The 16500-nt window shown below is 38.0% G+C and overlaps 1 protein-coding gene across 2 annotated transcripts in view; it reads left to right on the forward strand.

Moving 5' to 3' along the window:
* The window catches only part of DIP2A (disco interacting protein 2 homolog A), a 104952-nt gene that overhangs the window by 59310 nt on the left and 29142 nt on the right, over positions 1-16500 (forward strand). For both annotated transcript variants that reach the window (XM_065750732.1, XM_065750734.1), the window contains exons 6-18: positions 4703-4831; positions 5739-5858; positions 7224-7421; positions 8753-8844; positions 9067-9177; positions 9946-10069; positions 10382-10491; positions 11007-11109; positions 12228-12292; positions 12628-12721; positions 13165-13284; positions 14180-14294; positions 15389-15528. In XM_065750732.1, coding sequence (XP_065606804.1) covers positions 4703-4831; positions 5739-5858; positions 7224-7421; positions 8753-8844; positions 9067-9177; positions 9946-10069; positions 10382-10491; positions 11007-11109; positions 12228-12292; positions 12628-12721; positions 13165-13284; positions 14180-14294; positions 15389-15528 — 1521 coding nt within the window. The remainder of the gene's footprint in view (positions 1-4702; positions 4832-5738; positions 5859-7223; positions 7422-8752; positions 8845-9066; positions 9178-9945; positions 10070-10381; positions 10492-11006; positions 11110-12227; positions 12293-12627; positions 12722-13164; positions 13285-14179; positions 14295-15388; positions 15529-16500) is intronic.

Here is a 16500-nt window from a genome sequence, read left to right on the forward strand (position 1 = left end):
TATCCATTAATTTAGCTAGTCTAAATTAACTAATTAATTAAGTCCTTCCTACTTGCTTTTGGTCCTGTCTGCTTTTTGCATGGGAATCTTTTCTCTTTTTTTTTTTTGAGGAAACTGCATATGGAAAGGAATGTTTAAGCTTTCTCTAGCAAAAAGCTTTTCCCCAATCATGTTTAGTGCTGTTGCCTTGGAAAGTTTCTGCCTACTGAAATGTTGATTTTTGGCTTATCTGCCACACAAAGCTTCAGGCAGGATTTAGCTTCATTCGTTTTTCTGTACTTCATCTGTAAATGTAGGCTCTTCCAATTTGTGTTTTTATTGTTAGCAAGAACTTTCATGTTTGTATGAAGCGTGACCTTTTCATTTAAAGAAATCTACATTTTCCTCTTCCTTTTCCCAAACCTTTATACCATTCTTAGAGAATTTGAATGTTGCTATTGAATCACTGGGAAGTATTTGGTGCACAGGAGACCCTGGAACAATATGGATGAGTCGCTGATATCTGCTGCCCTCAAAATCTCTTTTAAGAAGGAAATTTGCATTTATTTATTGTGCTTAATGGATATAAGTAAAATGGAATATTTCTGCGCCTTGCTTTGAGGACAGTCTGGATTTTATGTTGTGGATTCATGGGGATCACGTTTATCTCCTGAAAAATTATAAATAATATTATGACTAACCTTTTAAGTTTACCTAAGATTGTTGACGAAATTCAAACACAACTGTAAATGCTTGCAAGATAAGAATAATATATGTAAAATGTAACACAGCAACCTCTTATGCTGAATAGCTCCAACTGTATGAAGAGAGACATCAAATTTTACAACCAGCTTCTTAAGATCTATCTATCTAGAGCATGTAATCATGAAAACTGTATGCAATATCAAAGCCTAATTAACAGTTTGAAGTCCAGAGTGAAGTAGCTAAATGTTTAACTGCGTACAATGGAATGGTTTGAAATTTCAGTAATGGGAAATAAACATGTAATTATAGTTTCTATCAGGAAGGATGATCAGGGATGGGTTGTTAGAAGCTCATAGAGTTGTAGGTGGAAGGGACCCTCAAGGATCTCTTGAGTCCAACCCCTGCACCCATACAGCAGCATCCAAACCCAACCCCTATTGCTGAGGGCAGTGTGCCAATGCTCCCTGAGCTCTGGCAGCTCGGGTTTGTGCCCACTGCCCTCTGGGGCAGAGCCTTTTCCTCCCCCCCCAGCTGACCCTCCCCTGACACAACTCCATGCTTACTCTGTTTTTACATAGCAGTTTTTGAGGCAGGTGTCTGAACTATGATTGCTCTGTTAGTATTTCAGCAGGAGATTGTGAGAGTGTTCAAAGCAAGGTTTCTAAGATTCTGTTGAAGAAGAATATGCAGGAAGGGATCCTAAGCCATTGTAGCTGGGTTGGTGTGCTGTCTTTTTTTTAGTGTTGTTCCAGTAGAATTTAATAAACTTATTTAAAATGCCCATTTTTATTGAGTAATTTCCATGAGATGAAATGAGATACAGCAATCTGTGTCTGACCCAGCTTCCTGCTTAGGTTAGGGCTTTTCTGTAGTGTTTAAATCTTCATTATGAGGTTCTTCCTTAGAGACTGCTTTCTGTCTGATACCTATTCTGTATTATATCTCATGCATTTTTTTCTTGGGTTACTGCATTTATCTTTTGCATTTATTGTCTCTGTCTCTTCTAATCCGTATTTGAAAGTTACTTCAGTCTGAATCCAGTTAACATTAGTCCCCTGGTCACAAGTTTGTTGGCATGATTTTTTGTCCACCCCCCATTTCTCTTTCTGCACTTTGTCACAGTGTCTCCAGGCAATATAGACTTATTTCATGGACTCTCACAGACTTATGAGTAGAATGCTTATATGATTAAATTAATGTGATTTTCATCTGAGCATAAGTCCTTGAATGGAAATTACTCCGTGTGTGTGCATGGAAGGAATCTGCCTCCTCAGGGCAGATGTGTGAAGATCAGTTTTCTTCGTGTTGTAGGACACAGTAGCTGTGGACAGCAGAGAAGTTGTTTGTAAGCACCCCTGGCATTCCACTTCTGTGGTTAGGGACACTGATTTGGGTAGTACTTGTGTGTGAGGTGCTTGTGAAATACCAGAATGCTGTAGAGCATCACCTCCACATGTAGTTTTTTTATGTGCTTATTTTCAGTTGGAGATGATTATGTTCTTTTTTTTCCCAAGCATTCTCATTTTTTGTGTGATTTCTTTGAACTCAGCTCTTCTACAAGCATCCCCAAATACTTCTTCCCTATGTTACTTGCTGCACATTCAGTTGGTGAGTTTTTATATTTCAAAAATCTACCTCTTGCCTGCATGTGCTTTTTCTTAACAGGAATATACATGGTAAAACTCACATCCTTTCAGCATTTCAATTTCTGTGCTTTAAGTATAGTTTCTGAACTATATACATGTACCAGGGTTCATTGGTATGTTTTATTCTCTGTTGTGATTCTGGTATATGTACCTATATGCACATGGCATCCAGTGCATGGCCCAGATGTACATTTTGGGTCACCTTAGTGCTTTGTGGTGTCAACATCTTCTATTCAGAATGGCATTTTGAGGATTTCCATTGATGAAGCCACACTGCAATTACATCTCTGAATGTTGTTCTTGCTAGTATATTAAAGGAATGAAAGCTTTACAAATTAATAATTCATCTAGGGTTTGTGAATACAATGGGTTAATACTTTAATATTGGATTCTGTAGCCTTTCAAGTATGCTTTATGAAGTCAGTGTTTTGGGACCTAGGTGAAAGTGGGAATTAATACAATTTAAAAAAAAATGAAAGCTGTGTAGTGCATAGCAAGAGCATTTCAGTTTCTTCTGAATACCTGGGCTTTCTATAAACCTTGCAAAGTGATTATATGGATTTGTTTTACGTATAGCTGCCATGTTTTATTGTTACTGGTTTTAAATCCAGCATTTGTTAAATCAAGTGATACTTTGTCTTTCTGGTATCTTACCCAAACAAAAGAATTTTGTGGTCCTGCCTAATACTGGCAAGTCAGATCTCTCTAATATAAGATTTATCACTGCAGTGGTGGAGTCTGGAAAGTATGAGAAGAAACTTTCTTCTTGTGATTCCCACTAAAAATGCTTAGAGCTGTGAGTGGTTTATCTGTAAGCTCAGGAAATCTGTGAGCAGAGCTATAAACACTTACAGGTTCATAGGTTCATAGATACATTAGGTTGGAAAGGACCTACAAGATCATGTAGTCCAACTATCTTCCTATCTCCACTTGTTACCTTAGGGCTAATCACTTCCTAAAATTGATGGGTGAATATACGTCTTTCACAGCACTGTCTGTGTCTTCCCAGGCCTTGGTTCTTGCTGCAGAATTTCTGCCATCCAAAAATTCTTCAAGGGCTATCACTGGTGAGCTGTGTGACTCCATGCAGTTCTTCCAGCATGGTGCAGCATTCTGTTCATAAGCTTTTTCCTATTGAAATCCAATTTTTATTCATTAGGATTCTGAACATTTCAGGTCTCCAGTTCCTGAGATGAGTAATTCAAATGTTCCTTACTTGAACACTTCCTCCCTATACTTAAATTTCTTGGCCTGTGATTGCATTCAAAACCATTCCATAAAATAGACCACAATAATTAATAATGGTGGTATTTCCTAGTGTTCTTCGGTACTGTAGAAACATGGTACAGTTCCAAACAATGCAAGTTTTCTCTTTACAGTTATTATGGGGTGATTGTTGAGTCCTTTGGCTTAATGAGAATTTGAGAATTGCCCTGCTTTCCCTATGTACATGTATGTTACAGAGCAGTTAAATATTAATTGCTTGTATCATGCACCACTGAAATTCAACAGTTTGTCATGTCTGGCCGTATGTGACCACATCACGACTAAGGAAACCCTGTGCTTCATCTGTTTTGATCAGTGGTGCACCAAGGTGTGATCAGTGTTGACATCTACACTAACTTCTAAGTGCACGTTTTTTAAGCACACGTTACAGGTAATCCAGCTTTTCTCACTAGTACTGCTTGTGAAGTATGGACAATCTGTACCAAGAATAGAAAGCTCTGATACAGAGACACATTAGGTGACTAGGAAAAGTGTGGTAAGAAAAGCTGCTGAAGGGAAAGGATGATGTAATAAAACGTAAACCACTTTAAATCTTGGCCACTGTAAATCTTAATCTGCTTTTCTTAATAAAAAAAGTCTTCCTCTTATTGCCTACAGAACTTAGGTAAGTGCTTGATGTTATCCTGGGGAAAAATTTCCCTCTTCAAAACATTATGCTTTTGTACCTTCTCATCCTATGGGACTTAGAATATAATTCCAGTTCAGTGGTTAGATTTTAGGTGCCCCTATTTTTACCAAGAGATGAGGCAGCCTTTCTTTCTAGGCATGAGCTGTTTACTCATAGCAGATGTTGTTGCTTTCCCCTTGAAGTGATGGAGTGACCCATCTTTCTACTCGTGTCTGAATTTCTTAGGATCACTTTGGAATTTTAAAAAGCTTGTTTCCACGCTGGGAAGACAAAGCAGTTCCTCTCAGAATTTAGTGCAGCATTCTCATTCCCCCTTAAGATTTTGGTTATGATTTGATTAAAGAAAGCAATTTTGTCAAAAACAAGAAGACAGCAAGAATGCCTTAAAAAGCAGCATTGGACACACTGAATCTTAATGTGATTGAGGGGCTCATTTGTTTTTCTCACATTTCTACAGATAACCACTCAGCACCTCCTGATGTAACCACTGGTCTGGTGGAACATGTGCATCATGAGCGACCACAAGTAGCATCAGTACGAGGAGTTCCCAGAGGCTACAACAGCAGCATTTTGGAAACTGGAGATGGTAATTGTATTGTAAACCTCCTACCATGTGTGTCCCTTTTTCTGAATGAGCAGAACTGAGTGTGACACCCTTCGTGTGCCATGCCTCCACCAAAGCCCACTCTTTATTCACAGCAGTATGGTGCAGTGTGTCCGTCTGCCAAAGAAAGGCTGTTTTGCATTTCCTGTAGTGTGTCCGTCTGCCAAAGAAAGGCTGTTTTGCATTTCCTGTGTCCTGCCACTGGGAAGCACAGGGTGATCCTTCAGTAATTACCATCACAAGCAAAACAGACTCAGTGCAGGGAGATGAGTATAGTACTGCCTGTTGCTAACAGATGAGAGCAGCAAGAAACTAAAAGCAAACTGAAAATGCCTTCCCCTCTCTCCCATCTATCTCCTCCTTTACCAGGACAGCCCACGGTGCTTCATCTCTGCCACTACCCCACAGTCTTCCTATGCCTCCATGTGAGGTCCCTCCCACAGGATGATGCCATCCTTCCTGAACTGATCTCGCATGGGCTTCCCATGGTGTGCAGCTCTTCAGGCACTGCTCCTAAATGGATCTTGTACTGCAGGGTCCATTCTGCAGGAACTGCTGCAGCAGTCCAGAGTTGCAGGCAGCAGCTCCAGGCAGGGACCTGCACCTGTGGGCTCCACGGGCTGCAGCCCTTCAGGCCATATCTCCCTGCTCCACTCTGGGCTCTTCCACATGCTGCACATGGAGACCTGCTCTGTGCCTGGAGTACCTCCTCCCTCTTACTGTTTAAAAGTGTTACTGTTTAAAGCTTTCTTACCCAAACAAGCTATTCACTTTGAATGACTCTTCCACCTGAAATCTGTGCTGAGCTTGGAGTGATTCACACACGTGAAAACATGTGTGTGTATGTTTATTTATACATGGTAAATAATGCATCCTTTCTGTTTAGCAGGTGTCCCAGTGAATAGCAGAGTGTCCTCTAAAATCCAGCAGCTTCTGAATACCCTGAAAAGACCAAAGCGCCCACCTTTGAAAGAGTTTTTTGTTGATGATTTTGAAGAACTACTAGAAGGTTAATTGTCTTTTAAATACAATTTTCACTCTTTGTGTAAGCAATTCAAAATAGAACTGATAAGGCTTTGCAAGTGCTGTTTTTTCTTCCTAAAGAGAAGCAGTAATCACAATATAATTTTGGTAGCATATGACCGTTCTGTCTATAATATAGCAAGTAAAGCATAATATTTGACTCAGCCCTCCTACTTTGTGTACTTATGCTCTACATTCCTTCATTGCTTTGGAAAACTTTCTGATCCAGCACAGTTTGGGACAGTGTGATGACAGTTGTTGGCCTGAACGCAGCATGTTTTCTATGAACCCCCACATCCTCTTCTGAAAAGATGTATTTTAGCTGACATCAGTGTCCAAGACTTCTTAAATGAGAAGGGTTACTTAATTTTATCTGGAATTCGTTAGGTTAACATTGTTTGCATGTATGTTAATATCCTGCTTGGAATATTATATACTTTTATGATATTAGAGGTTAAGAAGAACTGAATATTTAGACTACACTGCACAATGTTATGTATCTGCTGCATAAAAGTGTAGTGGTTCTACATATTCTGCAGATACTGCTTAGTTGCTGATTGGTTTTCTATTTTGCATGCATCTGTTTAGACAGAAAGTAAACCATTTTGAAAAACAAAAATGCCTTCTTTAAAACCAGAAGCATCAGTTAATCCTGGAGAACATATTTTTTTCCACTCAGTCTTAAGGATTAAATGAAAATTTTGTTCTAAGTGCTGCGTTTTCAGCAGTTGCTGCTAGATTCCCTGTACTGTTTATTTGATGCTCTAAAATAGGAAGTGTTTGCAGTTCTGTTCTTTCTGTGAAGTTTTTTCAGGCAAGCTTGAAGTGTATGAAATCAGCCAAAATATTCTGTAATACCAGGAGCATTTCACCTGATCTGTTTTATTATTTTGTTTTATATTTATTATTTTATTAACCACACAGTTATTCTTCACCTGTTTAAAATGTGGTGTGATGAGAGTACATCCAGTTGGCACTGAAGCCATTCTTTCTGATAATGCTTCTCGGTTTGGTGTAGACTTTCATTCAAAATCTACACATCCAAATAGATGTGCAGAGCAAACAGCAGAAAATACCATCTTCTCACAGTAGGGAAAAAAAGAGTGAACTCAGGATTCAGGTTCTGTTCCTGTGGCCATCTTCTTTGAACGGTGTGGAATCAGATCTGCAAGGTGATGGTAATTATTTTTTATGAAGCCAACAGACAATTAACTTAGCATCACTGTGAAGCAGGGGAGAAGCATTGTTAGCTGCGAGGAAGGAGGAGTATGGTTTGTAGAATGGTCCTAAGTGTAATTTGCACATTTGATGAAGACTGACATTCACCCACTTTACTGTTTTCTGATTTTAGTGCAACAGCCTGACCCAAATCAACCGAAGCCTGAAGGAAATCAGATGAATGTACTTAAAGGTGAACCCATTGGTGTGGTGACCAGCTGGCCTCCTTCTCTGCTGGCAGCCTTGCAGCGCTGGGGAACCACCCAGCCGAAAGCCCCCTGTCTGACTGCATTGGATACAACTGGGAAAGCTGTTTATACCCTGACCTATGGTAGGTATTGGTGGTAAGTGTAAGAAAGAAGCAGGTTCTCATTGTAGAATGAATGGCTGGCCTTACTTAGGAGGACCAGACTGCTCAGGACAGGTCCTTTGAGACTGCTATTCAAATGCAAGTTAAAAGTTCATTGTGTGTGAAAAAAAAAAAAAAAAGGTTATGAAGGGAAATAGATAACATTGATTCTTGTGACTGTTTATTAATTTCAGACAGTTGTGTCCTTTTGCATAGAAAATCCTATAAAAGAAAGCTAAAAATAAATTGCTGTGAAATTAGGAACAAGTAACAGATTACTAAGGCTAAAACTTAAAAAGTTTTAGCATGCATATATGTTCTTGAATGTCATTATAGAGAAAATTTGTACTGAAGGATCATACGAAGGTTAGTATGATAGGAAGCAAGACTTTCATGTATCAGTGAAATATTACAGTAATTATGAATTGTTTGGGTCTTCTTTTGAAAATAGTTGTAATCCCCATAGCAACTAACTGTAGCTTGCATTTATTTGTACAGTCTGTTGAAATAATTCAGTTTTAGTTTGCATTCTTACAGGTGAAGTATGTTTAAAGGAAATGTAATTGAGTGGGTGCATTATTTTCATTACCTCACAGTGGAGTTTTAAGAACTTGAAAATTGTTTAGAAGGTCATGTTTAGTTGTATGTTTAAAAAAAAAATAAAAAAAGAAGTCAAGCCTTAAATTGTATTTGCACTTTGCCAGCTGCACTGTTTGAGCATGTCTGTAAAAATGTAGTGTTTGTTTTGATCCACAAGAGTTCTGTGTATCTTTTTTCAACAAAACTTAAAGTTATACAGAAGCACTGGATATGAGCATGCTGTGTCACAGCGTGGCTCCCTGGGTTCTTCATGCTCTGATTTACCATTTTCAGTGGGAGAGTTTAGGTGTTGCTTAGCTTTTTGTATGATCAGCTGTATTTTTTTTATCAGTTCTTATTTTTGAAGGCTACATACTAAACATTTGTTTTTACTATTTCCAATAGTTGTTAGATTTTTGTCCTTGAATTTAATAGCTTGGATAACTTTTTTGTTCTGTGTTATTGAAAGCTGTATTAGCACTGAACTGGCCTTTCACAGAGTGTTGGATAATATGGCATTTGTTCCTAACCTCTGTTTCTTAAATTTCAGTTATATTTCTGTCCAGATTAGGATTTTTCTCTTTAACCCAAGCAGTTTGATTTTCCCCAGTATTTGCTAATTGTAATGCTAATTCTGTACTAGTACAACCTACTTGCTTTTATATCATAATTAACAATTGCTGGCTGAATGTTGCAATCGTAGCCTCTATTTTTTATTCCTTCCTCATCTTTAGGCAAGCTGTGGAGTCGGAGCTTGAAGTTAGCATACACTCTGCTGAACAAGCTCACCAGTAGGAATGAACCACTGCTAAAACCTGGAGACCGGGTAGGTTTGTTTAAAGTAAGCTGTGTGGATAAAAGAGAGTTAGAAACAGCTTCAGCTTTGTAACACTGTGATTTTAATACTATATAATCACAGTTCTTACTATTTGTCATCCTAGTTTGTGATCCTGAGCAGTGCTGTGACATTTTTGTCCCACAAATTTAAAAATGTGCCACCCAAATGACAACAAAAAGCATTTCATGTTATTCTAATGTATTTTTGTAGGTAGCTCTTGTATTTCCTAACAGTGATCCAGTTATGTTCATGGTGGCATTTTATGGATGTCTCCTGGCAGAACTTATCCCTGTCCCAATAGAAGTTCCACTAACAAGAAAGGTAGGCAAATACATTTTAAAAATTCGTAGCTTCATAAATGAATTGGAGAGGAATGGGTGTTGTCTACATCTTACATAGGATCCCTCCAAGCCTGCACTTTTGAAAGCAGAACAGTACTTCAGCTGAATTACTCACTCTGCTCCTCAGTAGCTCATAGACTGAAGTACATGGTGTAAATATGGAAAGTGTTTAATATTGAGAGATGGGACAGAATTTTGTGAACCTAATAATTTTATTATTTCAGGGTGCAAACCTAGAAATTATTTTAATATGTTATTTTGGAAAATATTTGTGCTTTTTTTTCTCAAAGTATAACACAGAAGTGTGATATTTTCAGCTCTCAGGCTGAACAGTGGGAACAGGGGCAGGTAGAACAGATCTGAAAAGCTGCAGGCTGTGCTCTTTGGTGCCTTGAGACTCAGAAACAACATCAAACTGGCTCTGTGTCTTGTTGAAACATATGAACTTCCTACAGGGTTCACACAATACATAGTAGGTTGTACATAGGTTCATACACAGTACTGTGTACTGCCATTGTTTTTGCTGCTACTTTTCTTCCATTGGTTGCCAGACTGTTGCTTAATCTGACATTGCTGACCCTAAACAAAGCTGTATTTTGAGCGTAGATTTCAGTGCCATCATGAAAGGTCTTTTGGCCTTTCCTTTTTTATTCCTGTGATATAAACTGGCTGACTATAAAATCTGGAAAAGTTGCAGTAAACTGTGCCTGATTATTTGTGAGTTTGCTGTAATATGGTTTCCCTGTAGGATGCTGGCAGCCAACAAATTGGCTTTCTTTTGGGCAGTTGTGGAGTAACACTAGCTTTAACCACTGATGCTTGTCAGAAGGGCCTTCCTAAAGCTCAAACGGGTGAGGTGGTTACATTCAAAGGTATGTTTTCAAGATACTCAAATTTCATTTGAAGTATAACTATAAAAAATGTATATATTGCTTTTTACTGTTAAGTCACCTCTTTGAGTTTGCTTGCAAGCGTCTAGTTTCTGTATAAAGAACTGCCATTATTGTCAAGAGAGTACTTAGTGCTCCTCCTTCTTCCCATCAGGATTGTGATGCTGCAGCCATTGCTTGGTTCACATCGTTATCCTGGAATACTGGGGGAAGAAAAGAAAAAAAAAAAAGATTTTGGTAGTGTAATGACAGTAACTTGTGGTTTTCTGTTTGTTTGTTTTTTCTGATTTGAAGGTTGGCCTCGTCTCATTTGGTTTGTGATTGATGGGAAGCATCTGGCAAAACCAGCTAAGGATTGGCATCCCCAGCTCCGGGATGCCAGTGCTGAGATTGCTTATATCGAGGTGATCCAGTAGAATATGCTTAACGTGCTGTTACACTGTTCCCATTTAAGTCACAACACATAGGTTCATAGGTTTTCATAGGCTCATAAGGTTGGAAAGAACCTACAAGATCATCTAGTCCAACCATCCTCCTATCACCATCCCTACCCAACTACTAAATCCAATCCCTAATCCTTTCATTCTTTGATCTTCTGGTGCTACAGAAGAGATGACTGTAGTATGTATGATTGTGAAACAAGAGTTTTCCTTTCAGAATTACCAGGAAAAATATCATACTGAGTATGATTAAATGCTGAGAATAATTGGCATTTTGGGATCTCTGGGACAGTTTGTATCATTAGGGTAGAGTGTTAACTGTATTCTCTGAACACAAGTTGTATATCTTACAAACTCTTTTCTTTTAAAAATGTATATATTTGCCTCTTTTATTTACCCTTTCAGTTCACTACTGTTAATTTTCTTTATTTTCTGGATTTGCTGTTGAACTAATGTACGTGTAAACTTTCTCTTTTCAGTACAAAACAAGTAAAGAGGGCAGCACAGTGGGCATTACTGTATCTCATGCTTCCATGCTGGCACACTGTCATGCACTGACTCAAGCATGTGGATATTCAGAAGGTATGCTTATTGCTTTGACTGTTCAGGAAAATTATGTCACCAAATCATGTTTCCTGTCTTAAAATAACTTTCGATCTTCTCAGTGAATATCATACAGAATCTGTCATAGGGTGCTGTGAAACTGCTGGCTGCTTTTTCCAGCAAACACTGTTACAATGCAGTTCACTTTTCCTAAAGGTCAAAAATATTTGAGGATATAGAAGATGTGTATTTCCGTGTATATGGGTTCATGGCTGAGACTACTCTTGGAGTTCTCAGTCACACAGGGGCTGAATGGATATGTGGCTGTCTTACTGAAGTATTTTATTTATTGGGAAATAGCTGTGTATACTCTTACATTTTTGGAAAACTAAACAAGATTAATAAGTACTTGAAGAACCATTTCTTTTACATGCAACCATCCCCCATCCTTGATAAGCAGATTTCATCTAATCAGAAAAAGACGTCCTTCCAAAATCTGGTTGGATCTTATGCCAAACTTTGACTTGTGTTTTCAATCATGTAAGTTCTAACTTCTCAGAGAAAGCACTGAAGAAATTTTCATACAGCTGTGTTGGTATTTCCCACTAACACTATTCTTTCAAGTATAGTTGAACCACTTCTAGTTGAAAATTTCTTCAGTTGACATCAAAAACAAAGTTTCAGTCTGTACACTTCTTGGGCAAAGGTAACAAACACTCAAAATAGTACTAAACTGAGTATCTTGTCTTATAGATTAAATTATTAGAATGAATTTAATTGTAATTTTAAAGTGATGGTAATAAATAAGGCATTTTCAGATACTGAGAGAGTGGTGAGGTCCTGGGGCATGCTGCCCAGAGAGGTTGTAGATGCCACGTACCCAGCAGTATTAAGGCCAGGTTGGATGGGGCCCTGAGCAATCTCATCTAGTTCTTAACCTAGCAGCTTGCAACCTTGCCTAAGGCAGAGGGGTTGGAACTTGATGATTCTTGATGTCCCTTCCAACTTAAGCCATTCTGTGATATGATTCTGTTGTAGAGGAAAAGACATAGCAACATAGTTTTGAGTTGTTAGATGTGTTGTTTCATAGTTGCTTTAACAAATATCTTGAATTCATGAGTGTTTTCATAAAACTGCTTCTTTTCCTTTGCTTTTAGCTGAAACACTGACAAATGTGTTGGATTTCAAAAGAGATGCTGGCCTTTGGCATGGAGTATTAACAGTAAGTGTATGAATGAACGAGGAAAAAACCTGTAACCAAAATCTTCTCTTTGGAGTGGCACTTTGGTTTCAGAATGAGGTCATAAACCATCTCAAGCTATATTTCACTACTATACATTTAAGAATAGAGTATTCCTTCTTCAGTAACCAACTGGGCAGATATAGCTTACATGCTATTGACTGTACACATTGGTTGCAGTAAAAGTTAAGTGTAAGAGTCATGCTATAGCTCTGATAGCTCTGACTTTTTTCTTTTTTTTTAAGACACTGATACATTCTACCTCCCTATGTATTCTTTGAGCCACTTGAAACTTTATTTTTGAATATTTTTCTCAGAGTGTTATGAACAGGATGCATGTCATCAGCATTCCCTATGCATTAATGAAGGTTAATCCACTTTCCTGGATACAGAAAGTCTGCTCATACAAAGGTAACCTTAAAATATTATTGCATTAAATAATCAGAGAAAAATCTGTTTGTATAAGATGTCTACTGCATGACAGGCCACTGGTGTTTAATCCAGGTGACTTCCTTTGCCACTGTTATGTGTCAGCTTCAGCAAACAAACACTGCATTACAATGGTAAAAGTGCTGATAGACTGATTGATGATTGACTTTGGTGGCTTCTTCTGATAGATCTTTAAAGGTGACTTATTTATTGTCTTGGGACTTGAGTTTATAGTAAGTAGTTAGATTCTGTAATCAAGTCCATCTGGAGACAGTGAATATACACGTGCCGTTGTAGTAAAATAGAAGTAGATTATAACTTGTTTTGTAAATACTTATTTTTGTGTATTTACATGATAATTTTTGTCTTTATTTTGTTCTGCACGCGTGTCTTAATTATTATTATGTTTTATTGTTTATTTTCAGCCCGTGTTGCTGTAGTAAAATCACGTGATATGCACTGGTCACTTTTGGCTCAGAGGGATCAGAGAGATGTCAGTCTAAGCTCTTTACGAATGTTAATAGTGGCAGATGGAGCTAATCCATGTGAGTATGGGTGTATTTTCTGAGCTGTGAGTCCAAGGTGAACTGAAACATAAGTAAGTCATGGAAGTCTGGACCTGCGCTGTTGGAGCTCAGCAGTTAGTCTTCAGCAAAAGAGGCAGTAACAGCCTTTCTTCTTCTGAGAACAGTGGAGAGGAACATCAATGGGAACATTTTATTATTCGTTATATAAACAGCTTTTGGCAGTGTAGTTTTTTGGAACAGTCTTTTTAAAATAAATTGTAATGCCAGTTTTGAAGTAGTTGCTCATATAGTGCAGTAGATAAAATCTACTAAAATGAGTTGGAATATGCATCTGATTTCTGTACATTAACCTAGAGTTCATCTCAGTGTCCAAGGGCATAAAAATTATAGCAGTTACAGCCTTAACTCAAATGAATAATACATATTATTAACTAATTGGTCTAGATTACTCTCAATTACTAGAGTAATTGAGTCTGGCTGTTTTCTGTAAATGCTACAGTGGTGGTGGACTGCAAAAAAGTAGCTAGAAGGGTTTGTTTGTTTCATCCCACAACTGGAAAGGATATAAGGATATAACTGTTATGTGTTGTACAGTGTTGTACTGTTATATGAATACATGTGTATTTACCCTATACACATGATATGGCATGATCAGTGAAGTTTGCACTGTTTTATGTACCATGATTGCATAAAATGCAAAGCTTTAGGACATGCAATATCCCTGTACATTTTGAGCTACATGCTAATGGCAAGGAAGTGTTCTGAACGGGTGTAAAGATCTGTCAGAAGCATTTGATTTTATTTTTAGATGTTGTGGTTCTGTTCTCAATAAGAAGCACTCGTGTAAGAACTGTAGAATCAAGCTTTCCTGCTCTTGGCAAAAGGTTTCCAATATTGTGACTGTTCTTTTCAGGGTCAATATCTTCGTGTGATGCATTCCTGAATGTATTTCAATCCAGAGGTTTGAGGCCTGAGGTAATCTGCCCCTGTGCTTGTTCCTCAGAGGCACTAACTGTTGCTATTCGCAGGTAATTTTTTTTTTCTGAGAAGTTGACTGAAAAAAATTCTTGACTGTTGAAATACAAGTTCTGATGACAGTCAGAAAAGAGAAGTACTCACGTAACAGTACTCAAAGACCCAAACACATAAAGTCTGAGGCTTGCAGGTACTTCATGCACTGAAGGAACTGGGATTTTTTAATTTATTTATTTACTTGTTTAAAATTGAATGTTTTTCAGAAGTATAGTATTTTACTGTAATAGAATTGTTCACTGTTTGGGAAAGTGGAGTCCTTGCTGAGTTTTCTAGAGGACCTTTAGGAAATTCCTTAAAATTCAGAACTTTTGCTTACCGTGGGAGGAAGAATATGCAGAAATTTCAATTAACCACTGATGTATATTATCTTGTAATCAAATAGACAAAGAAAAAAAAGAACTTAGTAATTAGCCTAGAAAGTGCTATTCACTTTTGGAGATGGCAAGTGATGTGCTGAGGAAACAAAATCCTTCAATTAAGAGTAGACACACTGATGTAACTTTTCACACACACGCATTGGCTGTGGCTTTGATAAAAATGTATATTTGAGGGAAAATATTACAAGAAAACTTGAAACAAAAAGTCTAAAATATCAGGCAATGCTTTCTCTATTGCAAGATCTGACCTTTCCCTATTAAAAGAAAAAAAAAGCACATTTAACTGTTTCTTTTTTATTATTTTTTTTAACAACACTTGGATTCTTTTCATGTTCTGTGTCATCAGTCAGTACTGCTCAGAGGACTGTCAAGCACTGCAAACACTTCCTAAATTTTCTTTTGGTTAGAAGATTTAGTCTTACTCTTGATACTTCTTTGCCCATATTAGACCTATGTCTTCTCCATAACATTTTAGGGTGAGAGGAAGCTGTGTGATGTTTTCATCAATCTGTCTTGCTCATCTACTGTAATACATTACCAGTCTTGAACTCTTGGGTTTTATTTTGAGATGAAAAAACATTCTTTTATTTAACCTTAATAGACCTGACAGAATTGCACTTTGGTGGACTTTGATGGACACAAAGTGCTTTTGATGGACTTATTGCCACTGGTCTGTTTATTCACGAGTGATTTGACTTTCTGTTTTTCAGACCTCCAGAACTGGGTGGGCCTCCTCCAGGGAAAGCAGTTTTATCTATGAATTGTCTGAGTTACGGTGTAATAAGAGTGGATACAGAAGAGAAGTTGTCTGTTTTAACCGTGCAAGATGTTGGTCAGATTATGCCTGGAGGTAGGAAACCTTTCAATATAGATTTAAGCATAAACTTTAGTACTGTACCCGTGCTGTTGAAATAAATAAATCTGGCAAATACTTTATGGCTGATTTTTAGAGTTGTGGTTTTCTTCATTTGTCAGCATTTGTGCTGACTGATGTACAGATATGAAATAACAAATACAGCAGGAAAAAAAATCCAAAACTCAAAGCTTAGTAGGAAATGCGTTTTATGTAGCAGATATGTCTCTGATAGGTAGCCTGCGTGCTCTTACAGAGCCACAATCTGGTCTGAGCTGTGACAGCACGTTTTCTAAGGCAGTATCTGCAGCAGATCTCTAAGCCTGTTTTCTGTGCCATGGGAGCATGTGCACGTTGTCCAAGATGGTGGCAATGTCCCTCTCAGCCTTCATAGTGTGACTCAGAGCAAGCCCCAGCTGAGATAGTTCAGTTGTTGGCAACAGCTTACTATTTTTCTAGGCTTTACTTTTATTGCTGTTTTTTTATTTTTATCATTAGCTCTCCAGCATTCCAAGACCTGTCTTTGTCCTGATGTGACCTTGCCCTCCTTACAGTGTTTGTTTATGGCCTGAACAGTTCAGTTGGTTAGCATTGATTTTTTTTTTCATCTTTGTAACTGGTACTAAGTGATTGCTGCCAGCTCTCATTTTGAATTGCTATAGAGTCATTGGGAAGAACATGATTTATGTAGTGTGGTATGCAGGAAATTCACAATAATTACCTGAAAATTCAGGAAGTGGCAGTTTTGGAGATTCTTCTCAGTAAAGGTGTGACACTGAAGCTCTTTCTGAATAATCAGCATTCTTAGATGTTTCTCTGAAATATATTTACACCATTGCGTGGGGAATAAACATGGTGAGGTAGATGTGTGCAGCTGCAGGACTCCAATCATGTCGGGATCACAGAGATGTGGTGGCTGGAGGGCTGCAGTGGAAGGATGTAGGCTCTTTAAGAAGGGAGGAAGGGAAA

This window comes from Cyrtonyx montezumae, unplaced genomic scaffold (genome assembly GCF_038088225.1).
Source record: "Cyrtonyx montezumae isolate F1298 unplaced genomic scaffold, pur_monq_1.0 scaffold_7, whole genome shotgun sequence".
NCBI lineage: Eukaryota > Metazoa > Chordata > Aves > Galliformes > Odontophoridae > Cyrtonyx > Cyrtonyx montezumae.